Source organism: Chelon labrosus (genome assembly GCF_963514085.1).
Source record: "Chelon labrosus genome assembly, chromosome: 20".
Taxonomy (NCBI): domain Eukaryota; kingdom Metazoa; phylum Chordata; class Actinopteri; order Mugiliformes; family Mugilidae; genus Chelon; species Chelon labrosus.
The window spans coordinates 6,667,546-6,693,509 of NC_140353.1; the positions used below are offsets into that span (position 1 = coordinate 6,667,546).

A 25,964-nucleotide genomic window follows, 5' to 3' on the forward strand; every position below is an offset into this window, starting at 1 on the left:
TTTGAACACATCACAAAAGGGCGCGTTTAATATTAATATTAGAATAGATTTATTGAGTACAAACAATTCAACAGAGGCAGGTGTTACACAAAAGGCTTTTTTTTTTTTTTTTTTTTTTTTTGTAACCAAGCTGCAGAAAAGACGAGCTGCGTATGAACATGTTCAAGAACAGACAAAAAAGAAAACCTGATGTATTTACATTCCAGTGGCTGTTGGTAAAAACAATGAACAAACAGCCCCAAGACAGCAGGGCCACTTTAGGCCAGACTAATTAGATTTTTGGCTAACGAGTAGAAGGCCGAAGATGATCTCTTATAGCGAGGCGATGCCCTGAATAGTAGTTCTTTTCAATCTGCAGCGGAGAGCACACATTATCATTTTTCTTCAAAACAAATAAGCCAGGAGACGCATACGAGAGACACTTTCAGCACGCTGTGGCACTTTATCATTAGCCAATTTTCCGCCATTCTGGTCCTACGTTTACCCCTTAAAGACAACTTTCATTTACATGTAGAACTTGGCGCTGCCAGCAATAATTTCGAGGCCTGGCTGCGCCGCTGACAAAACAAATTTCCATCTTCAGATATTATCTTTTTACCTATTTACAGAGCAGATGCGCGAGCAGTCTTTTGTGATACAACGGCTGTTACAACACAACCATAGACCGTCTACAAGGGATCGACAAGGTCCTTGGATAATTTCTCCAAATCCATTTTCTTTTTAGACCAATTTGGTTTAGATTATGCAACAGTTTCATACTTTTTTTTTTTTTTAACAAAACTGCAGCATAATGACATGAAATTACAAAGCTCATTTGTGTGAACATTTATTCTTCATACGTTTCCAAACCAACCGGCAAACTCAAGAAACAATTCATTTTCCGCGCATTACCATGAAAAAGGCTCATGTTGTGGAGGAGCCCCTGCGTAAAGCCGTTAAATCTCCTCTCGGGGAGCTCTAAACCTCTGTTAACCAAGATGTAACCAAGAAGGAAATTAGACTAGGCAATTAATACACAGCTACAGTAGGTTTCCATATTTACATCAACACTGTGGACAGAGTGAGAAACCCAAATAAAAAACACTAAATATGAAGCACAGCAGCCGTTCAACCACCGCTCCCATATTTGGTGTTAGAATAAAGTAAACTAGATGCTTTAGAGGAGGTAATATTACACCGACCATCCGTCACACACTAAGGACTAGTGATTGCTATATGATGCGTTTTCTACAGCAGGTCAGTGCTTTCTTGCAAATAGTTACCTTGACTTTCCATCAGTCAGAAATAAAAAAAAAAAAATTTAAAAAAAAAAGCATTAAATTGCTCTCATTCAGGGGTAGGTGCTTTGATTTCCAGCATGAAAGCATCTGAGAAGACACCGCTCCAAAGCACGACACTTAATATATTTTCTTTTTTTGTTTTGAAATCGCCTTTTCATCCGAAGCGGCACAAATGACATGGGAACAAAGTGGTTTTTGTTTTACAAAGGACAACTTTATTCTCAAGTCATTTCTGCTTGATGAATAATTAAATAAGCATATAATACACGATACAATACATTTAATTACACAACGAAGGCTTAGAGTAAGGCGAGTTTAAGGCCAAGGATGTTTCAGGAACTCATCAGTACGGATCAGACGGACTTCAAATAGGAAGGCAAATCAGAGGAAGACGTGAGAATGAAAAGCAGCCGACCTGTGCTGCTGCTTCCCTCCCTGTGAATGTGATATGATGGGATTCAACAGGCCTGGTGCGTATTTGGTATCAAACAGCAGTGATAGGCAGTCACGTCCTCTTTGGGGCAGTATCCGATACCCACACTGCTTCTCGCAGTCCAGCATGATTATATGCATGTGTGTCACCGGGCATCAGTGATGGTGGACAATTAAAAACAAAAAAAAAAACAATATATATATCCATGTTTGTGTAATTTATTTACATCTTAGTGCAGTGCAGGCGGACGCACTGCTGGTGAAACGTCTTCCCAACAATTCTTGTGTGTGTGAATGCGGTGTGTGTGTGTGTGTGTGTGTGTGTGTGTGTGTGTGTGTTTATGTGTGTAGCGAAAGAGGCTCAAGGTTGAAAGATAAAACTGGCAGAAGCAGGATTCCTCGTTTATTTGAGGAGCTTGTTGGCCCGCTGGTTCGCTTCATCAATGCGTACTTTGTTCATATCCGCCTAAAGAAAAGGAAGAAAAAAAGAGAAGAAAGAGGTTTAAAGGACAATTATAAAAACACTCAGATGTTTTCTTTATATGTTGAAATTCACTATCAACTTTAATTACTTTGTACAACATAAAAGATATTCAAGAGATAGACATATGGCACTTTGGCTCGGTAGGGACACTGTCCATGAAGCAAAGGGTTAGTGGTTCGATGCCTGAAGTGTCCCTGAGCAGGACACTGAACCCCAAGTGTTTGGCACTGATATGTAAATGTATGAGCACGTGGGTAGCCATTTACACCTTGTGCACGAGGTTGCATGTCCTGCTATAAAGTCCGGCCAATAGTAACATGCCATGAGGTGCACCAACAGGTAAACAACGACAAGGAAAAAGAAGAAGGCTACCAAGTAAACATTGTCAACAACAAAACTCAACTTTAAATATATTTTGACAGGAAGTACAGTAGATTCAGTGCATTCACACCCCTTGTACTTCTCCACACTTGTGATGATGAGTTAGAGCAGGGGTGTCAAACTCATTTTAGTTCCCCGGGCCATATGTTTGGCACGTATGAGTTAGAGGATTTACAGCAAAGAATGTGACAAACTGACTAAATCCACGTGCGCAAAACTCAACAATGTACTAAACTGAGAGTCTAAAGAGACAAATTATGTTTTTTCATGAATTTGAAAAACATGTTTTTACTTTTTGTTAGTTAAATACACACAGAATCAGTGAAAATAGGAGTAAACTGGTAGAAAATATAGTAAAAACAGCAAGAAATATCTATAATTCTAATATGTAAACAGTCCTCAATCGATGTGTTAACATAAATGGTTCTGAATACGTCCTGAACACTGTGTACATCCTCGAGGTCCAATAAAGATTTTACAATGAATTTTAATGAGCAACACAGAACGCAACCAATTTGGTTTGTAGGCACCTTTAAAATGAAGCACGTGTAGAACATTTACATTCTGTGCAAAGTGTGTTTCCTTGAAGACATTTTAAATGAATTTCCTTCCTCAAAAAAGATTTTATTTATTTTCTATTAACCTCTTGCACCCTGCATGATTTCACTCACTCACAAACGCAGGAAACCACTTGTACAGAGTCATTAACCTCTTACCTTATCAGCGATGCGGTCAATCTGTTTGTTCTGACTGTCAATCTCATTGCCCATGTCCAAAGCCATATTTTTCAGGTTGCCAATGATGCTGCCGACCGCATCCAGATTCTCCTCCATCTCATCCTCGCGTGCATCGTTGGTTATTCTGTACGGCGGATGCAAAGTTTTGTTTACGCTCAAGGGTCTGTCACCGCACCTCACATCTTCTAAATTAAACAAGGTTTTATTTCCACGACGGTAAAAAGAATTCAAAAAGAGCACGTCCTCACCTCTTGACGTACGGGCCTGACGGTGCCGAGGCGTTGGCCTGGGCAGCCTGGCCGTTGCGAACGCCCGAGGGCTGCCTCGAGATGGCTTTGGAGCCGTTGGCGCCACCTTCGCCTTCACCTCCACCAATACCCCAGGTGTTCTTGTATCGCGAGTCATGCTCGATTGATGACACCCTGGAGGGAAAAACCAGGAAGTCAGACAGAGCATGGATATCTAGAAGGGCTTAAATATAAAAAAAAGTCGTCATCTAAATAAAAGCATTCAGATGCTTTTAAAGCTAAAGGTTGGTATAAGGGTATAATCACAGTATAAATTAATAACAATGAAGTTAGAGACTGCCTACCTTATGCCTTCATATTCAAAGTATCTTCTACTCCAAAGTGAAAGCATTTGGGGAAGATTTTGTACCATGTTTAGAACCAAGTATGATTTTACTCTTCACACAAACTGACGGTGCATAACAATGTGGCTTCACGGTGAGAGTTTCAAGAGCGCTCAGCGCAGATAAATGCATCTGTCATGTTAAAAACTTGACAGGAACACTGTCACATTTCTTACCTGACAGCGCTCACAAACAGAATCCTTTCACCATGAAATATAGATAATTTTCTTCCCCCTCTCCATGCCACACTCTGAAATGGCTGTAGTTCATGATGTGTTCAAGTGAAATCACCCTGACTGATCAGAGTAGCGTCAAGGAAGTGCTCAGGCTCGTGATAACAGAGAAGCTGAGAGGGGAGTGGCCGGCGAGGGCAAAACTAAATGTTTCTTGCATTGCATTTCTGTTCTAGCATTTTATTACCCACCACAGGCACACAGGGCTGTCTCTGGATAATATTACAGCCTAACAAGTTTAATGCATTGTTCAGTTTTAATTATTTCAGTTTTATGACAGCGACTCTCGCCATAATACCCATGAGCGTCGGCTGCTGCTGCTGCTGCTGCTGCTGCTGCAGTGTAAAATGAGAACCAGAGGAGTGGAGAATGAAAATAGCTTAAGCACCAGTAACCTTTTGTGTCCATTTGGTTTTGTTTATAGCACTCCTGAGACACCTTAAGCGTGGTCTCGTGTTACCTTTAACATTTTTTGTTTTTTAAAAAAAATCAAAGAACCAGATATGTAGTAAAACACAGGTTCATCTTTTGCACTCTGGCTTAAACCTAGAACGTTTTATGACAACACAAACAACTGTTTACATTATCTACAGGAATAGATAATCAAGACATGTGTCAGCACAGCACAGAAAAAAGTAGATGTATCAATATTATCACCAAATTTGAAAAGACAAAATGGGTTTTGTGCATCTAAAACACATAAAACAGTAACACAGAGCCTTCAGCAGCTGAGTGTGTGGTGTACCTATCACAGGGGCAGACACAGAGGCCGCAGCACTTGGAGAGGTCGGTCAGGTTTTTCTCAGCCTGCCTCATGTCCTGGTTGATGTTGTCCATGCCCTCCTCCACACGCTTCAGCTGCTCTAAAACGCGCACACGCACATGTACACCATGAAAAACTCAAACATTTCACACACTTTTATATCTATTTTTTTTAAATAGATTAAATTAAAATTAATGACCCCAGCGGTATTCTTAAATTGGGTCAATAACTGGGTCACTACAGTCTAAAAAAAAATTCCAACAAAAAAACATGAAAAACATTTACACGTAAAAGGTTAAAAACACAAATATCGCCACGAGTACATGTTCCTGTATGTGATGCTGAAACACAGCTTTATTAGCAACTATTTAACATGTAAATGCCTGCAGCCACTCAGCGAGGTTAGCTTCAATTAATTCAACATTCATTTATAAAACACATAACATTTCTGCCGGCACAACATTCTTCAACAGCTTTGTCCTTGCGTTTTCTCTAAAATGAGAACATCCTGGAGACGTTCCTGATGTGTGATCATATGTGCCTCAAGTTAAAAAGCAAATATTTATCAAGAAAGCTGGCCCCTTAAAAGATCATTCTTTTATTTATATTAGACAATAAGATGGGGAAAAAATAGCAGTGTTCACGCTGTGCATGTACCTCCTTGTTGGTCCAACATCACCATGGTGTTGACGCCGGTCTGTTTGCTCTAAAAATCACAAAAAAACGTTTCAGAATTCAGAACCAAATGATGAATTTATGCATTTTGACAAGAGGAAATAATTTGGATATGATTCAGAATGAATTGGGAGACTGGGTTTGCTCAAAAATATACTGACAGTAACATTTATGTAAACTTTTTTTCCATTATATTCACATGAAATACTCTGAAGACTACTCGTATTGAATATAATAATGTGCTTCGCCTCACCTCCTCCGCCATCTGTAGCATCCTCCGTGTGCTTTCCAGTGACTGTGGAAGAAAAAACAGGAGAGAAGAGTTAGAGAACAACGAGAAGTGAAGACGGTTATTTGCTAAAAGCAGTTTGCACATACAGTGAGTGAAAGAGACCAAAACAGAGAGATACAAATTGATTTGGTGGACAAAAGGGACGATGGATTTTTGTGTTGGTCTCGATTTGTTTTGAATCCCCCTAATGTAACTGAACAAAATGAAAAGAGACGCACACGTTCATTTTTAAGACAGCTTCTTGGCAACTCACATTTAAAGAAAAATGAAATTATAGATTCAAAACAAATATGAGTAAACCAAAAGGATGGATTTCTATTATTTTTATTTTTCCAGGAGTTGGTAGAGCTCACATAGTTTCTGTTTAGGACACATGATAGATCGCTGATTACTGTGAATGTGACCTTAAGAGACAAAAGGGGATTTAAAAATAAAAAGATAGTAAGAAAGTACAGGATAAGAGGCACAAGGAAAATGGAAAGATAAGCAAGATAGGAAGCTACACCATTAATATTGTATAAGGTGATAACAACAAATCTATAAAACCAGATCTATGCGAGTGTAAAGCAGCAAATTATTACTAGTACGTTGTCTGATTTAATTTTCCTGCACTCTGTCTGCTCTGTTTAGCTCAGATACATACGTAAAACATGTTCACTGTGACAGACTATCATCTGGAGTTATAGCTTACCGTGAAAATCACAAACGACTGATTATCAAAGCAGGTGAAAATGAATAAATAAATAAAACATTTGCAAAAAGGTTATTTGGAGTCTAACCCAACATTAATTCTTAAAATATTACAATGTTAAACACAAGCGAATAGAGATGGCTTATCTAAAACAATAAAATATTTATATATTTTCTATAAAGGGCTGAAACAAACTGCTACTCAATTAGTTGATCAGTCCTTATCTTCTTTAGTAATAGATGGAATAAATAAAGTGTCTTTATGGAAACAAATTCACTTGTAGCTTTTCAAATGAATTCGTTCTGATTATTTGTGATTTATACATTATTTTCTTTTGGGTTTTGGTTTGTTGGTCGGGTAAAACAAATAATTCAATAAGCAAAATCTGTGTAACGGGTTTTCTTTGATTGATAAAATATGGAAATAATCACTAGCATAGCAGCGCTACTTCTCTGTTCTATTATATTATGTGTTATTACATCTGGTTTGGAATTAAAATTAAATTCTCTATTGGAAATTAATTTTCTTTTGGGCCCACGCCTCCTATCAACTATAATAACAAGAGCCAAAATGGCCACCAGCACATACCTTTCAAATTCTCTAAACTGGATATTTCTCTACAGCATTTTATTAGAAATAGTAATTATAACTCAGAGAAACTGTAATACTTTCTACAGGAATTTTATCAAAAACTTAAATACATTTTTTGATGCTGATCTGATTAGGCAACCAACAGAAACTTAACTGATTAACTCTCCAAATATTTCTGAGTTCCGAGATCAGTTGTTGAATTTGCTGGTATTTCTGTCCTGTGCTGCGTATAAAATTAATATTTTAGTTTAATTTGATCATTGGTTTCAGATCAAAGACAGCATGCTTTTCCAATTCTAATACACTACTCTTAACTGTGCTTGATTTTCACAGTAAATGTGCAGGTTTACGTACGTCAATAGGTTGCAATGTTTACGTCAATACTCAATTATGGCGGCTTCTGCAGCCGAAAAGGACAGAAAAAGCCTGAACCCGATGGCCAAAAGTGTGGGAGTTTATTAAACAGAAACCCAGTAAGTTGCCAGCTTTGTTAAAATAAAACAGCCCATTACAGCAGCGCCTCAACAGACCACATCTGCTAGCTTTCTGATCTCAAACCGCAACCATTTCGGCGAGTTCTGTTTGATTGTTGGTCGGTGTTCTGTGCCTGGGAGTCATCGTTGTGTGGTCATCTGTTGTTTTTCAGACAAAACTCAACAAAGGCTCTCTGGAGTGGATGCTAATGAACTGCCTTCCTCTGTTTTAGCAAGTTGTGAGCAGTTGGTGTTTGCACATATCGGCTCAAAAAAACAAAAACAAAGTAGATTTCAATTAGCGTTTATATAGGACCCGTGTGCAGGCAACTAATTCAGCTGCATTTCCAATTAAAATCAGCACACGCCCCTGAAAATTAATGGCAGAATATAGTGGACAACACATCCTCAGAACATATTTAAAAGATGAATCAAAAAAAATAGTTGATAGATTAATCCATGCTGCAGTCCTGGTTAATAGTCTGAACCTGACATGGACAAAAGCGCACAGTGAGCGACAGAAAGGGTTTGAGGCCAACTGGAATGCAGTCAGTTCAGGTGAGCTACGCCTTTTGTGTCTCTATTTATAGCAAACGCCGTAGAGAGAGCAGTGCATCCAACGGGGGAGAAGCGCGGAAGCGGCTCAGGGCACAACTCCATTGTAGCCGCCGCTAATGAACTGTTAACAAGTGAGAGTGGGGACCAGATTCCTCACTCTCCCCTCGTTACGTTTGCTCTGAATACATTAATCGGCGAGTTGAGAATCAGACAAACATGGAATTGGCGAGAGGGACGTGTAGAGCTCAGCCAGGTTTCTGTTGGCTTAGCCAGAACATCACTTGGGCAGATAAACATTACATTATGTCTCCTAAAATCCTTGAACTTGGCTAATTAAGCCTGAAATTGCCGTCTCAGCCAAAATTTCCAGATTGGGGTGCTGTGACAAATCTTTGAGATGCAGACAATTGTGTGGTATTTTTATCATTTGTTTGGGAGGGCTTAAAAGGGAGTACAGTTAGGCGAGGGGTGTGCAGGTTCCAGCAAGCTACATGCAATGCTTTTTATTTTTTTTTAAACATACAACTGTTATTCTACCACAAAACAACATCTATTAACTGGCTGCAATATATCAGGATGATGAATTGTAAATAAGTTTGTAAAATGCTAAACAGCCTTGACATTGCAAAAAAAAAAAAAGATCTTTTCTTATCGCGGTAAATTCTGATGTGGTCCTGATACATTGTCAGCCATGACATTTCAAGTGAGCGGGTTACCCAAAGTCAGAGCGCTAAGTAGCGTTAGAGGAAGGAGCCTCCCATTCCCTGTCACATCTATGATCTCCTACGACGTCAACCAGGCAGCAGTAGGAAGAAGACAAGAGATAAAAGGTTAAGTCAGAAAGCACACAAAGATTAAATAAAAAAACGCAGCAAAGAAAAAAAGTTAAGATACAAGCTAGAGTCAACTAGTACACTGAAGGTAACTGCAGCTAGAGTACGCCTCCATTTGCATTAGATCGCTGATTGTATGATGCCCTGGAGTGCTGATTAAACAATTATCTCCTTGATAATAAAACACTTAGATATAGCTGACAACATTCAAACTGTCAAAACCGCAGAGGGGTAAAAAAAAGCTATCAGACTAAATTAGGCATAAAGCTTCACACATTTCCTCCTAATGCTTGGCTTTATAATAAACTTGGAACACAAAGAAGCTAATTACCCACCAGGTGCTCTTTCAGGGCTACAATACAGCTAAACCACAGATAATTGTTTTTTTTTTTTGATGGTTTTTATCATCAGTCAAAACATCTCTTAAAAGAAGACAAGGTTATGAATAAATTATGATTGTTATCATGGCAATAATAAATATTATGCTTAATTATATTTGGCATGGAAAAAAATATATATATTTCAATGATGCTTATGCACCAGTTACATAATTAAATTAAAAGATAACTGATGACTTGCGCCGATAAAGACGTTACGCGCTTCACATTATATAATACCTCAATACTAAATAAGATAAAGGATGAATGATAAATACGAAGAGACATCCAGCAGATGAATATTTCCCTTCTGTTCTTGGATTAATTGGATAAATTGTGTTAATTACAGAATGTCATATATGTGTGACCAAGCTAGGCCGTTTGTTTTATGTGTTTCCCTGAAAGTCCCAACTATTTCTTTGGCTTTTCGTTTCCACTTGAGAAACAAATCTTTCATCTAATCATTTGTTTGTGGATGATTACGTGTTGTTAATTAAAAAGATACTCCACCTCTTCGAAAAGATGCCCATTAAAAGTAGGCCAGTAGTAATGGTGAAAGTTTTCACAGCCAAAAAAAAAAAAAGGCTTGTGTTATGATTGCCTCTTATAAATGTCACAGACTTAATTTGCTGACCTGCTGTGCACTGGCTTAAAGACTAGATTACGCCAGTAATTAAACGGAATTAATTAAATGGATGTTTACACCAAAATACAGAGGAACTTCCTACTGAAAGTGTTAACATATCTGCTGTAACTTCTCAAACCACTCCTCCAGATCAATCCACTCCCCTGCTGTCCATATGCACGCCGAGTACGTCCATACTTTCACTGTAGCTGTCGTTCGTAGGCGTCAAAGTTTGGATGTTTGAGACTACAACCTTTTGAGTGCAGTTTCGCTTTACGGCGCCATACTTGGTCTGTTTCTCACACTTATTTATTTCTTGCTGACCACATGTGTACGTGTCTGCGTGTGTGTGCATTGTTTGTGTGACTCAGCACCTCGTCAGTCACTTGGTTGGCCCTTGCCGTCATCTGCTCAACAGTCATGTCGTCCATGTTGCTGATTTCCTGTTTGGGCGCTCCTCCCGTGGCACCAAGCTCAATATTCTGCGGCCTGGAAGAAGGGAATTCATACACATCACTAAACAGTATCACATCAGGGGACATCAATTACCATTAAATATACTCTACACAAGACCAGTGCTTGACAGGGAATGCAGCATCACATAGATTTAGTCAACTACCTGTTTATTTGATCAACAGAAAATGAAGGGAAGACAGTTTTTTATAGCCAGACCCATCATTATTTTTAGTTATTTGTCATACATTTTGCTTGATTTTAGTTACTGAACATACAATATGTTATGAACATATGAAGTGTAGCAGTTGTTAGATAATACTGATTGACAAGGACTGTATTCAAGACACTGTTTCTGAAATGTTAGGCTCGGATATAGTGTTTTCTAAATATTGACAACTTATCACAGAATAACTGACTTGGATTCAACCTAAAATTATTATGTTACAGAAATTTAGTCTTGCTTTTCCTCAAAGGAATCGCACTACACTCGTTTCTAAACAGTTTGTCCAGTTTCTTTTAAACGCAGTGGACACATAAGGCAGAACCTCAAATCAATACCTTATTGGATCTTAAGCTCCAAGGTAACACTTGTTAAGTTTAATGTCTCATGCCAAGGCGCAAATCATTGCTGTATACCATTTAACGTTAAATGTGGACGACACGTGTGAGGGTAAAGCATTTCAGTGTGTTCGATATGTTCCCGTCACTCATATGGAGAAGGAAAAGATGCAAATCCTAAACAAATCGGACTCTTTTCCTGCCCCTGAAGGATTGTTAGGAGTCTGAACACATACGACAAGGCTTACAGATAAAGTGTGTAAAGCTCAGCCGCAGCGTCGCTAGTAGAATCGTGTATGCTAACGATGTGGGAATAGAGATATGGAGGCTGTGATAGGGAAATCAGAGTCAGGAGACTGGACGGGCAGATATACACTAAACATTGCTATAGTTAATGGAAATAAAAAAAAAAGTTATTAGTTAGACATCCTGGAGTTGCAGATCAATGAAATGATAAATGCTTAAATACATTTTTTTGAGCAGAATTTTGTAAAAATCAACTTAGGTCAAACAAATGTTGTCTTTTAGGAATAACCAAACGAGTCCTAATGATCTTATCATGCTCATCTGGTATTTATTTATTTATGGATTTAAATGACAGTATCATATTAAAATGACTTACATTTCTGACCTTATTTGATTATTTAATCCGAGTTATATAAACAGTGAATGGCTCTCCTTATTGCATTAGTCACAGACAGCCTCCAACTGAATTTACTTGTATGTAAATATTTCCAAAACTGCACGAAATGTCATTCCCAAAAATACCGTCAGATTTCACTGGCAGACTATGCCAATAAAGTTTTTAAACTGAATGTTTTAGATATACATCAGTGCCTTTCTGTTTAAGATGAAAATGATACCAAAACAACTATTTGGCTTAATTCGATAATCAAAACTGACAGATTAATTTTGACATAAAATCTACTTTGAACAACAAAGAATTGTTAAAATGAGTTGATTAAATATTTATAGTATGGTAACAGAAGGATAACGTATGACAACATGTCAGAATCGCTGCATAATAACAGAGGCACAAAATGATAATAAAGGACTACAAGGCAATTAGTTTTTTTATGGACAGCACAGAGAGGCTGTCTTACAACAGAGGTAATAATCTGCACCTAATTACTTGGCTCCAAGTGCAGTGAATGATTTACACATGGCAGCTATCTATAAAGAAAAGGTCAGGCACGGTGCGTTAAACTGCAAACTAAGCCCAACTTTGTTCGTTCCTCAGTGTTAAAGGCTCAAGTTACTCACTCAACGCAAAACTATTAAAACTCGAGGCCGACGTCACAAACTGCTGATGAATGCAGGCGTTCAGATCAACATTCAGATTTCATTCTCTTGCACAATATGCACAGCAGAAAGACTGGCATGAGGATGTGTCAACAAGAAGCAGTGAACAAAAGCAGAAGAGTTAGTTGTGGTCGGCAGCTAAGGGCCGCTCGCTGTGAAAATCATCTAGACATTTTAAAAGACAAAGAGTTGTGGATGAAAGCAGACCTGAGTGAAATTAGCCATGCATGTTAGAAGATTTCAGAACAGGATATTGGAGGAACGTGGTAACATATATCCCTATTCTGTCTACCCAAAATGTTACTGGGTGGTTTTCTCAGTTTGGAAACTTGTGCATCAAAGCTTGAGTGATAGGTGTGGTTTCGTCGTGTTTTTCCAAGGTAATCCGTTTGGAGACTCGTACCGTGTTCAGCGTTACAGCCACAATTCTGGCCAAACAATGAACAATTTAGAAGATACAGCTCTGAGTCAAACTACAATCGTGCGTCAAGTGACCTTCACACGATCCAGAATCACAGGATATGCTGTAAAGGCAGCCTTTGACAGGCTTTGGTGCACGTAGTAATGTGAGATCAAGCTCATCATAAGGAAAGAATCAAGCTTTTTTTTTTTTTCCTGTGACTGTGTGATCAAGGACAGAAATCCAGTTAACCATAAACACAAAGCCCCCCGACCTTTAAGTCCAGAGTTTTTTGATACCAAAATTCAGAAAGCACCGTTTTATTCCCTCCCTGCTACTTCCTCTCCTGTCACCCCCTTTTCCTTTAAGGTTCAAGTGACATTTTCCTGTTTTGCCAATAACCTCTGAACTTCAAGTTCCTTTTCAAACCTGCAGAATCTAAACATCCTGAGGAAAAAAAACCAGACTAGGAAAATGGAGAGTCTGCTTGGCAGACAGTTCACAAGATTTAATGTTGTTGACTCTGCAGTTTTTTTTTCTTTTTTGGACAGGAGTGCACATGGTTCACACAAGCTTCACTGCCTTTTCTAACCGATTATTGGACTTGGCAAGAAACTGATGCGAGTTTATAACTGTGACACTAAAAGGTGGACTCATTTGACTCATTTGACTCATTTGAAAGGTCTGACCACAGCAGATGAGCATGTCAACGCCAAAATATCAATTACACTTCCCAGCAAGGCATACGTCTGTAATACAGGAATATCGTGTATATTTAAGCCCACATGTGTACTAGGTTTTCTAGATGCTAAAATTTCTTCTTTATGCAATTTAACATGACTGAGCACTTCTGTTTTCACCACACAAAACGCGACAACACACCACAGGAGTTCACAGCCGCTAAAAAGGAATAATTTAGCGAGCCTAGAGGACATACCTATTCATGTTGCAGTTTCTCCACGGCACCAAAAGAGAATGGCTAAAACAAGAGAGCCAAGAGGGAAATACATTTCTTGTTCTTCTACCCAAACCTGTTCCTCCAGATCTAACTGCAACTCACAGTGGCGTCTTTTCTCATTCCCATCATGCTGAGCTCATATCCATCTTCTTGATCCCCCCCATGCACAGAGGATATTTGTTCAGCTCGTTTTCTTACAGTTTGAATTTCAGTTATTTTGGGTGAAAGTTAAGCCTCACATAGGCAAAGTTGTTGACTGACAACACACTTGTGTGCAAAAACAAACAACAGTATGACATCATGCTGTACAGTCAAAACCCAAACCATGACCTTTAATTTTAAAGTTTACGGGGGGAACACATGCAGCTTCTGAAAGCCACATAACTGCATAGGAGGGGAAAACACAACAGATGGGTTAATCATTTCCTGCGTTGCATTTAAGGTCAACGTTGTATCCACACACACCTGACCGGTGTTATCTAATAAGCACGGGGACAAAGTTAAGAGCGTAGTAACCATTTAAACACCTGGTAAACAGGTGGGGTTAGGCATAATGAGAAAATAAATAATTTAATTAAATAAATAAATGAAGCGCAGCCTCAGCGAAGTGTCCCACACCCACGTCAAGTCAACTCGGTGACGGAAAGTTCCAAAAACAACACTTTTAAAGTACATAAAATAATCAAAAGGAAAACAAAACAGTGTCAAAAAGTGCCTAAAAGCAAATAAATATTTTCTTACATTGTCGGAAAAGTTGCCGTAGTGCTCAAATGTCGTATAAACAGGGCAAGATCCGGTGGGCAACTCTTTAACCCTCTAGCTAAAGTGCTGCTAGCTCGCTAAGTCAGCTAGTTCCGCTTTGCCGTCAACTGCCCGACGCCACTTCTCAAACAACTTTGTTGAAAGCAAAAAAGGTAGCGAGATATTTATCAAGGGAGTCAATACTTACAGGTAATCTTCCTTCTTTCAAACAGGTGACCTCACAACTCCTCCTTCTTTATGGTATGTGAACTTGGCTCCGGTCACTCCTGGATTCCTTCACAGTCTCCGACGTCTGACTATTCGAGAAGTGTGTCGGTTGGTGCTTTTACGTGGTGTCGGAAATGTCGCGATTACGTAAAGGAACGGTTAAAAGTTCAAGGAAGTAAGTGTATATCTCGACTCGAGTGAAAATAAATAATAATTAACACTTAAAATAACAGTTGTCGTAATAAAATGATTAAAAAAACGATTTTCAGTCATTTTGAAATCAATTCAGTAAATACCCTGAACGAGTTATTGAGAATTTAGTTGTGTATTTCGATTCTACTTCCTCTCCAAGTCATTTTAGAGCCACGTATATTTTACTTTTCAGTCTGTTGCTGTTTACCCAACAGTCTGACATTGCGAATTTAAAATTTAAAAAAGCATCATAAATAAGATAAATCATACATTATAAATGAGAACTTAAGTCTGAAATTCACAGACGAAAGAGATTTCGATAAGCACTTGAACGCAGCATGGCATGGTGCGCATGCCCTGTTATCTGACTCCAGAGAGAGAGAGAGAGAGAGAGAGAGAGGCGCTGCTCATTTTCCCCACATGAGAGCAGCATTTACCCTTCACCTGGACCTCCCCCTCGCCCCCCCACCCCCACCCTCTTCTGGGTATTTTGCATGAGGACTGACTGCTGGATATTTTTTCATACTGTTTCTGAGTGATGCTCTGAAATGTGAGACTCTAGCATTGAATCTGCTGTGTAATTCCCCAAGTTTTATGGTTTAAACCACAAAAGCCTTTTCAAGGTGACTGCAAAGACACCGGGCTGAGTGCCAGCCAACATATCAGCTGACAATGTCTAAAAAGGCAAATGCTTTTTTTTTTTTGCTTTTGCTTTTTTTTCCCTCCACAGTAGCTGCAGCTAAATATTTTTCCACACCAGTTGGGTCACCTACAGCACACAAGCTTCAAATTCCTGTTCCAAATTTGCTCCAAAGCCGTCCTTATCGAGCTACCCGCCGTGCCGAAAAAGATGCCTTAGCTCTCTCTGCCCATGTATCTTTTATGGAGTCTACATAGCATGCATTATTCAGCAAAAACACACGTCCCATCTGGACTCTTGCGAGTGTGTTTCTGCATGCGTGTCTATGCGGGGGTGTGTGGTTCCTAGTTAACTTTCCCGCTGTGCCATTTCACCATTTCACGCCACATCCAACAGTGCTTGAAGAGCTAAGAATTAGTATTTCCTCTGTAATTACAAGAGAGGTATAATGTGTGTGTGCGCGCGTTTCATGGAGGATGTGTGCATGGGATTCAAGGGGAAGGAGAAAGAACAGAAAGTGGGGAGAGATAGATTAGGAGAATGTGTAACAGTGGCTACAGATGGCACGTTCAGGATCAAACTCTTTCATCATGCCGTTCCTCATTAATAGAGATGGGAGAGCTGCCCTAATTCCATAATTCTTAAATCATGCCAGTTAGCGGAATATGAGGAGACAAAAGTACAGGGGTGAGAGAATAGATTAGCCTATAGCCTAATAGTGTGTCTGAGAGAGCAAGAAAGAAGCAGAGGAAGACATGAAGAGACAGACAGGAAGAGGGAAAGACTGGAGAAGGGTCGCCATCTGCATTTCCTGGCTTTGCCTTTTGGTTGGTGCCAAAACCAACATCATATAGGCCAAATTTATTCCTGCCAATTACTGTCCCACGTGTCCTTCCAGCCAATAAGAATAGCTAAAACAATCAAGTGATTAATTAGATTTGGAGGAGACTACATGGGGGATAAAAGTGTGCGTGCGTGAGCATGTGTGTCAGTGACATAGCCCAGATCACTGGTTTCCTATGATTTGAAAGAGCACATCTGTTCATTTCTGGCTCCGTTCCAGTCGTATCACACATCCATCTTTCTTCTCACAAGGATTGAGGCATGGGAACATTTCGAGGCCTTGCTTGATCGGGCTTAATTTTACATTAGGCTAATTCCACTGGTACCTGATACTTGTCAGGACAAAGAATTGGCTGACCAAGCGTTGCATCTCAATATTCAGAGATAATTTCATTCCCTCGTCTAATTTTCACTGGAATCTACCCTTTCTCCGTTTGAATTGAGCTCTCATATGAAGCAATTTGAAGGAAACGGGAGACATCGATAGCCATTAGGCCGCTTTGCACAGGAGGGCCAAACATGGCAAGCCAAGGCTCATCTATTATTCATGGTCCTCAGTTTTCCCCAAAAACAATGTTTCTGATATTCTATGTGCATCACGCTGCCAAAAGCGACAAGTCAGTGGTTTCAAATAACGCTTTTTAAACAGAGCTGATAAATGTTTCAGGCTAGCACTAGCCCTTACAAACCCCAGAGGGGAAAAGAGTCTATTGTCTGTCTGTCTATTCATGTCCGGATGTGGAGGAAACTTAAAGAGGGAAGGAAACATTTCATATACACGTTCTAGACTGCCTGCAATGCTAAACCAGCTTGTATTTGTTACACATCTTTCCTCAAGGACACATTTGATGCTCATATCTTCTGTGATGGGGATCAAACCTGTGACTTTGCAGGTTCAGGACAGTTGCTCTTACCACTGGGCCACACATATATTCCATCAATAGTATTTTATCATCATAGCTGGGCAAGATTGTAGTTGATGTAGTCCAGTTTCAAAGAACACAAGATAAATTTAAGGGATTATGAGATAATTAATCTGTTCTGCATGACAATATTTGAGTTAAGTGTTTGCACTTTTGTCAAATTATGGTTCATTCTAACAGTTATTTAAATTGCACTATGAGTGAAATTTAGAGGGGAAACACTGTCAGTATAGGTGGTAGTACTGTACATACAACTTTGCATTGAAATGCAGCAAAACTGAAAAATAATTTCTGGAGAACCTGTAAAAAGAAAAAAAAAAAGAAGAAGCAGTAGTGATTTTTAATAAAAATGGAACAATTATTGAGATAAATGCGGCATTTTTTATTTTATTTTTTTTGTACTAATATTATCCACAAATTGAATAGCTGCAATTGTCGCTGTAAAGGACATTTAAGGCGAGTGTAAGAACTCGATCACGGTAGTTAAACTTTTTTTTCTCTTCCAAATTTTAGCATTTTAATTTACGTGAAATTCGAACTGAAATAAACGTGGATGGAAATGCACTTGTGGGCCCCTGAACAGTGAAAGGGGAGCCCAGTTAGACACTGATTCTTGCAAAGGATCACAACCTTAAAAGTTCGGTACAGTTGAGTTAGTTTAGTGGAGTAAAAATGTAGAATATATTCTCCGGAAATGCGATGACACCTAGACACAAAGACAATGGAAACACTCAGAGTTACAAGTACCTCAGAAATCTTGAATCTTGAACATTTCCAACCTTACCAGTGGTAACGGCAAATGCAGTTTATTACTGCAGGTCACAGACCTACTGTCTAACAGTGAAAGTAGATGTTCACCTTCACTGCAGCGAATCATCTAAGGCAGGGGTGTCAAACTCATTTTAGTTCAGGGGCCACATAACAGCCCAGTTTGATGTCAAGGGGGCCGGACCAATAACACAATAGCATATTTACTTATAAATAATGAAAACTCCTTGTTTTAGTGCAAAGAAGTACATTTTGAAAATGTTTACATTTAATGAGTGGACGTTTCTTACAAAAAAGAAATGCAATTTCTGTTTAGTTCTAGGTCTCAGTGTTGTGTTACGTCTACAACTCTTACTAAATCTGTGTGAACCCTAGGAATAGCAGTTACTTTTATTGGAAAAATTGCAGTTAATGTCTTCTATGTCATTTTTGCAATTTGCAAATTTATCCTGCGGGCCAGATTAGACCCTCTGGCGGGCCGGTTTTGGCCCCCGGGCCCTATGTTTGACACGTATGATCTAAGAGATCACTGTGGCTGCAGTGGGAAACAATGCCCACATTAGTATTCTCTTGCTATGTAGCTGTATTCCCCACAACTTCTAAGAGCTAAGCTGGCCGACAAAACACTGCATTGCATTTGAAGCGATTAATTCACAATAAAAGTCACTGTGTGTTTTGCCAGTAAAAGGCCTTTAACGTGATGCTTGCCGCTCTCATACCCAGATATCTATTTATAAATCACATTAACAGTGACTTAATAAACCTTTTTTTTCCCCTGGGAATGTCGCCAAAGACGCACAGTTTGTAATAATACTTTCATCGCCATCGTGCCAACTCATTCCACCATGACATAACGTACATTCATTTAAATAGAAATCTTGTAGATTGCCACTTTAAGTACATTATTTTAGGAAATAAACTTGGTTGGTTCCCATCATTGGTAGGCCACCCTGCTGGCAATCTGATGGAAACAAGAGGGGAAAGGCTATCAAGCTATTCGGTCTCCATGTTGTCGGCAGTTCAGATTAGCTGTCACATCGCTGAGGGAGAAACAGCTGAAGATTGGAGAGGGTGATTTCATCTGAATAATTTCATGCTTTGACTGGCAGAGCTCAACGCTCTCCGTCCCAAGACTTTTGACGTCAGAGGAAGATAGACTGGGGGAAAGACAAAAAAAAATAAAAAATGAAGACGCAGGTGCAGTCTAATGCATAAATACAATCATCTGCCCTTTGGGGGGAGAGAAGATGAAGAAAATAAAAGAGAAGATGAAAATTAATTCACATTTCCACTGAAGAAATTTGACTCACTTGGTTTGTTTTTTTTCCAGTAGACAAAAAGACAATCTTTATTTGTGTGTTTCTCTCCTTGCTCTGACTTCTGTGTTTACTTTTGACCGACTGACTTTAATGACTGAGGTCAGCTTCCACAAAAACAAAAAAAATCAAAATAAAATAAAAACACCACGAACAGAAAAGGAGACAAACTCATACATGACGCTCAGACCTGGAGGCCTCCTACCGCTACCAACCATGGATCACAAACCAGAGAAGAAGAAGAAGAAGAAGAACAATAGCATCAGTGGAACAGAAGAAGAGAAGACACATTTTTTTTTTTTAATCGTCCACAGGCTATACCCCCATCACTGCATCCCACACAGGAGTAAATAACAGTGATTTTAAATGCTACAAAAATAAGATGAAACAGGGAAAAGAAGTGCTTCCCCCCTTTTTTGTTTGTGTTTTCTCGTGTGCGTTTGTCTTTGTACATGTGTATATGTCCATGCCATGTCTCTGGAAATGTCTACATCTGCATTTGCTTCTCTACGTGTGTCGGTACCTGTTCGTCTGTACATGGGTCGTCATGTGTTGTAATGCATGTGTGTGTTCACAGTGCTTACTCGATACTTCCCGACGTTTAAGAAGTCTCAGTCCCATGATGCACGCACGCTTTCTCCCTCCCTCCCCCTCCCTCCCTCCTCTTCCCTATATAGTCATGTCCACGAGTGCTCCCACCACCTCCGAGGAGCAGTCTAGTTACCACAAGTGTGTGTATGTGTTTATGTGTGTGCGTTTGTGATGCTACCACACACACACACACACACATGCCCGCCCGCACACCTCGCCTCATTTACCACAGTCTATGCGCTTCCCTTATTGGTTTAACCCTCAGACCCGGGACCAGCTTCAGTCAGTGTTTACGTCCATTGTGATCTGGCTTGGGCTCCGAGGGCTGATTTCCAGTCAGTTTCACCCTGTGGGTCCATTTATCTCCCGGCCCAAGCTAATCCATCAACGACTGAAAGCCAGACAGGAGAAGCCGTGTGAGGAGAGAGGTTGAATTTTCCTTTTGATGTCTGGAGAAAAAAAAAAAAAAAAAAAGTCTCGGGGAGAGCAAGAGAGCGGTAGCGGGGTGTTTCTGATTTATCCCCCATGAAAAAATATATCATCATTAGAAACAAGATTGATCTGAAGGTTTCACAGTGGTCATGCAACTTGAGTGTCGCCTCCTTTTCTCACCTGTCCTCTTTTCATCCTTACTTCACCGTACCCCCCCCTTCCTCCCGCCTCCCGCCAAACCCCTCCCCAAAACCATTCATCCTGCCAGTCCGAGAGAAGGTACTGTAAGTGACCACAGTCATAGTAATACAGAAAGACAAAGAGGTGGGTGACCAGTGGTACATTCATACATGAGAAAGTCACGGTTCCAGAAGTCACCCGACCCAGTCGACATTAGACAGTGCTGGAGATGCCTGTGCTGACCAGGCCGTGATAAATGCTTTGTTTAGAAACATGAATAAGACAAAACACATCCCACCTGAAAATCTACATCTCATCAAACCCACCCAGAATACCCCCCACCCTCCTATACCCCCCCTCCCCTTACCCCCCCAACGGAAACAGGCTATGGTTATACTTGTCATCGTAACGTGACATCTGAGCTTCTCATAAAAAAAAAAAAAAATCAAACTACAAGATTTTTTAGATCACATTGCGGCGAATCTACACTGGGTCTGAAAATATCAACACGTATAATGTTACTCATCCCAAATGGCCGTATTTATTTAAATCTGCCCCCGCATTGCTTCCCCCACCCCCCTTTCTCTCTTTTCTGCACACTTTCCTCCCCTCCTCCGTGCATTCGCTCTTATTCTCGCTGCAGCTGGAACTGGTCCAGATAGTATAGTATTCCAATTACAATGCAAGGTTGGCCACTTCCAATTCTTGGTTTGAGGATGGGATAGCAATGTGAGCAAAATCCAATTTTTGTGCATCCAGGCCTATCGCTTAATGCATCCTGCCGCGATTGGATGATAGGAACTGCACTGGAACGACAAGTTTAATCATAGCCGTGGCTACATCTACCCCATCAGTGGCCAAGAGTCAATAGTCAAATCAAAAAGGACCCCCTGATATGAGTGCAGAGACAATTCTCTTGTGTTTTTCAGCTGAGAGGTGCCGTTCCACCCAGAATTCAGGGATCAGAGATGAAGGGCGGCTTCCCAGACAGCTCAAGACCCTCTCAGCCAGGCTTGGGAAAGGTGTCCGTGGCCGGGCCATGAAGGGGGCTGGCAGTGGGGGTGGTTGGTGGTCGTATTGAGGTGGAGGTGGAAAGGGAAGGAGAGGGGGGCGGGGGCGTAGACAGAGAGCTTCCCTGAGGGGTGGTGGATTTTGAGGGACAGCCAGCCCAGCCCGATATCCCTGGATGGGAGCTCCAGGACAGAAGGGTATGGGGGGGAGGGGGTCACAGCCGGTAGAAGAGTCCCAGGGACAGTGAGGCCAGGGCAGCTAACAGGGCCACGGACCCTACCCTCCGGCTTGGACCTCCATCAGTCAGGAAGGGCTCTGGAGAATCGTATCCCGAACCATCTGGAACGAAGAGGAGAAAAAGAAAAAGAAACGACAAAACATCTGAACAGAGGGGGACACACAGACGAAGACGAGACGGGTCTGAAACAAAGCGAACGAACAAGTGAGTGGATTTAGAGGAAGTGGAGCTATTAAAGCTGGGGGGAAGTGAGCGGCAAACCACAAAACTCTCACCCTTCAGCCGTCAGGGAAAAAGGAAAGGAAAGGAGCGGATGGCAGAAAGGGATGAAGAGAGGAAAGAGGGAGGAGGAGAGGACGACGACAGCAACTGAGCTCTGCAGGGGGTTTAACCAACCTAATTACAGTTTAATCACAGAGACTCAGAATCTGGAGCAGCTGACGCACACGCACAAAGACACACACACACACACTGGCGCACACGTGCAACTGCTCACAGCTCACTCCAGTGACAATATTTCACAGACAAACATGTGAGTTGCAATGTCAGACAGATTACTTTAACAGCAACTCATGGAGGAGCTGCAGCAGTGACAGAATAGAAGGATGTATGTTGTTTCAGTAATTATGGAGGAGGAGGAGAGAAGTTCCTTCCCCCCTCCCCCTCCTTTAGCGAGATGTGGAACGATCTGAAAGCCTGGAAAGCTGCGCAAGCTGACTCTCTTTTATCAAGATCTTCAAAGCCGCGTCATTATCGCGGGAGATGCGTTACTACCCGGGATCGACTCTTTAGCCGGGCTTAGTTTGAAAACTCACGAGGTAGAATCCTGCAAAAAAGACGCACAGGTAGATTTTCAAGACATATAACGCAAGTGTAGTGTAATGCCTGCCACGATCTGATCCACATGTACGCCAGGGCTGAGTTATTTTTAAACAGCGCGATCACAGGCTAACATGGCACACTTGTGTGAGCGGTGTCTACGCCAAATTGATGAGGGGGGAATCTGGAGAGGGGTTCTTCTCACCAGGCTGCACCACGTTTGGAAAGCAAGTGCAGAAAGCAAGCAGGCCCTGTTAAAAACACGGCTGACACGACAGGAGAAGTTTATTAAGAATATGTCTGTTAAATATATGTCTGTTATTGGATTGGACTTGCAGTGCGTGGCTTTATCATTAGATCTGTCTCGTATTTCTCATGAGCAAATCCAGGCGGTAGGGCGACGTTGAAGCTTGGAAACATTTTTAGAGAGCACTTTCAGCCTGCTCTGTTCTCCTTTTACAAGGACAGAAGGTCTCCCTCGCACCCAGTGTGATGTGATGTGATTTGATGTGAAGTGCGTATGCCACTTTGTGCGTGAGCGCGCCTGTGTGTGTGTGTGTGTGTGTGTGAAAAGGTGTTAAAGTGTTGCCTGGCTGCTCTGTGAATCAGAGCAGAGAGTGTTGTCGGGGCATTCTATCAGAACTCTTATTCTCCTTAATTTTCGTTTGATAGCCAATCTGGACCTTTGTGTGTGTGCACGAATGTGTGTGTGTGTGTGTGTGTGTGTAGTTAGAGCGTGACTTACCTGGAGGTCTGACATACACCTTCAGCTTTAGACATGCCCGCCCCACATGGTTTGGATGAGGAGACGCTGCAAGAAAAAAAAACAGAGAGAGAGATTGAAAGATTGCTTTCAGTCAGAGATAAAATGATTCGCGGCGCTGATTGCACTCATGAAGTACATTTAATAAAAGTCGTTTTAATCCGAGTGTTTACTATCGGGTGATTGGTTGAGCTGGGAGTTGGAAAGACGGTGTGTAACCAAGACCCGGAGACTAAAAACATGGTGAATTGTGGTTTTATTAACTCCAATCCCGTTTCTCTCAGCGCTGTTTATCTTGTCATTATCCAGTACACAAGTTAAAAACTAATTTACTATTTTGTAACGTGCATCATATAAACACAGATTTGTTTTTGGCTCAAGTGCTGCTGAATGAGTAGTACATCCAGGACAGGCAGGTCAGATATTAATGGTGCTATTGACGATGAGGAAAAAAGCAGAAACCCAGTTTTATCCTTTAAGCTACGACACAGGACCCAGCATCCCTTATCTTCTCAGCTGTTATTCTCATTGAGCGTGCCTTTTTCTCGAACGGATTCACAATTATTTAAATTGACTCCTTTTCCCAGTCAATAATCCAGGCTTGTCTTTAATTGGACGGCTACAACAGCCGGTATACACCAGACGGACACAAAACCTCACACCAGTCACGCTAATACCCCATTATGGGATGGCAGGGAGAAAGGAAATTTGACAATATATGTGATAAAAGACTTTTCTTTTTTGCTCAGCGGGCGGCTACAGCAAAATACAACCACCATAAAGTTGAATAAACATGTCTCAATGAAGAGCAGGTACTATAAAGGGAGAAATGTAGTTTCTGGTGCAAGGTAATGTGTCAAACATTTGTTGTAATTTTGCATAAATGCAATCATTAATTCAGCTTATTGCTTTCTCTGCGGCATTTAGTGCTTCGAGCAGTTGCGAGAATTTTGATATTAAGTGTTTTTAAGTAAACCTGTGCTTGTGAACTCCAATAAACGCACCAGACGCTTGAGGCAGTGTAAACAAGTCTGCGAGGGATCAGCCAGACTTGTAGCACACTGGGATTTCGGTCACACTCACATTCACACCTAAGGGAAATAACCGGCTCTCAAATCGAGCCGACTTGAATGTGTTTCGGAATTGGGAAAAAATCCATGCAAATTCCCCACAGACGGACGCAGGTCCCTCTCGCCGCGAGGTGACGGGGCTAACCGCTGAGCCCACTGTGCCCGACGACGGCTGAGGAAAAATGTTAAAAAGTTACTGTGATTCAAACTTCAAAGTGGAGTAAATGAAATTGAATCTGGGGGTTTTTAGTCCCACCTCGCTCTGATGTGAAATAGAGCTGGAGACCTTATAGGAGACGGTGGCCCTGGTCTCCGTCCACACACACACACACACACACGGATGTGTTAAAGAATGCACACACACACACTGATGATTGCAGAAGAGTGCGTGGAGACCTATTGGCCTTCCCTTGAGGAAGTCTGCATATAGCCAGAGCCCAGAGTGACCCCAGAGAGGACAATCATCAAGATCCACAGCGCACAGGAAATAAATCTGACCCTTCCTCTGCCCTCTCCTCCCTCTCTTGCTGCCCACAACTCCTCCCTGCATCTTTCTCTCTGGCCTTCACCTCCTTTGCCCTTTTAACGCCTCACCTAGAGCCCACTTCCTTTCCCTCAGTTGTCTCCAAATCATGCGCCTACCCTCCTCCTCCTCCTAACAGTCTGCAAGGAAAGTGTGTCCCGGTCCCCCGCGGAGAACTTCTGGCTTTGCTTTCGCTCATGTTCGGCGACTTTGTTTTGGCTTCTCCACCGCTTCACTGAAAAGGCAAGCAGAGGATTTTTCTTTCCTTCTCTGCGCGAGCCCTCCAAACTATTTCCACTTTTGTCATTTATTTAAAAAAAAAAATGACTCATCAGCTCTCCCGGCGCCTCTGTTTCCCAGCACATCAGCGACGCAATGTCTCCTGAAAACCTATTGAAAATCACTCAACCTCATCAGGCGGCAGCTGCGAGAAGTAAAGGGGCGGAGCGGACCTGTCAACATGTCAGCCGTGTGACGGATGCACGTGCACACGTAGGCTCGCACAGGTCCACCACCGAAGATAGGTGCGTTTCACGAGCTTCTGCGCAAAAGGAGAGGGACGCAAACACGAGGAAGCGCAAACTGATTAGAAAAGCCCGGTGGTTAGAAATGCCAGCGCGTCGTCGTCGTTCCACATCAGCACTGACCTGTGCGTGTGTGACTGTAGAGACAAAAAAAATGTGTGTGTGTGCGCTTGTCAGTCAAGATGATGGACGTGGCCTTTCACGGATTCACAATTGCTTGACAACTGACCCCCAGGACCAGCCCCTCGCCTCCCCCCTCCACCACCCGAACACACATGTATTCAAACACGCTCACAAACACTCCAGTCATGTGGAGTATAGGCTGCCCTCAGGGGTCCCAGAAACACAATACCATAGTCAGCAACTATACAACTCTGGAGGGGCCCGAAGCATCCTTACATGAGGCTGAAACAAAAGCCAGAGTACGTGTGT

At 41.3% G+C, this 25,964-nt stretch overlaps 2 protein-coding genes across 3 annotated transcripts in view; both read right to left on the minus strand.

The window, feature by feature from the left end:
* Positions 1-126: 126 nt before the first annotated feature.
* snap23.1 (synaptosome associated protein 23.1) lies at positions 127-14,810 on the minus strand. Of its 2 annotated transcripts, none has more exons than XM_084569800.1 (8): positions 14,472-14,631; positions 10,431-10,545; positions 5,870-5,911; positions 5,599-5,647; positions 4,924-5,041; positions 3,563-3,736; positions 3,294-3,438; positions 127-2,178 (listed from the first exon to the last, which is right to left on the minus strand). In XM_084569800.1, coding segments are annotated over exons 1-8 (708 nt in total). In that variant the 5' UTR covers positions 14,474-14,631; the 3' UTR covers positions 127-2,115. The 2 variants fall into 2 exon arrangements, with proteins under 2 accessions (XP_084425926.1, XP_084425927.1); XM_084569801.1 differs by lacking the exon at positions 14,472-14,631 and adding an exon at positions 14,680-14,810 and having other exon boundaries at positions 130-2,178.
* Positions 14,811-21,276: 6,466 nt separating this feature from the next.
* Positions 21,277-25,964, minus strand: part of efna2a (ephrin-A2a) — a 77,182-nt gene continuing 72,494 nt past the window's right edge. Inside the window, exons 3-4 of the mRNA XM_084569560.1 lie at positions 23,398-23,463; positions 21,277-21,934 (exon numbers count right to left, since the gene is read on the minus strand). Coding sequence (XP_084425686.1) covers positions 21,810-21,934; positions 23,398-23,463 — 191 coding nt within the window. The 3' untranslated portion in view covers positions 21,277-21,809. The remainder of the gene's footprint in view (positions 21,935-23,397; positions 23,464-25,964) is intronic.

Excerpts from the sequence above, each read along its gene's own strand:
- snap23.1 (XM_084569800.1), bottom strand. Across the intron at positions 3,737-4,923 it reads TGTGTCTGCCCCTGTGATAG|GGTGTCATCAATCGAGCATG; the intron begins GTACACCACACA and ends TTTTCCCTCCAG. Across the intron at positions 2,179-3,293 it reads TTGACCGCATCGCTGATAAG|GCGGATATGAACAAAGTACG; the intron begins GTAAGAGGTTAA and ends CCTTTTCTTTAG.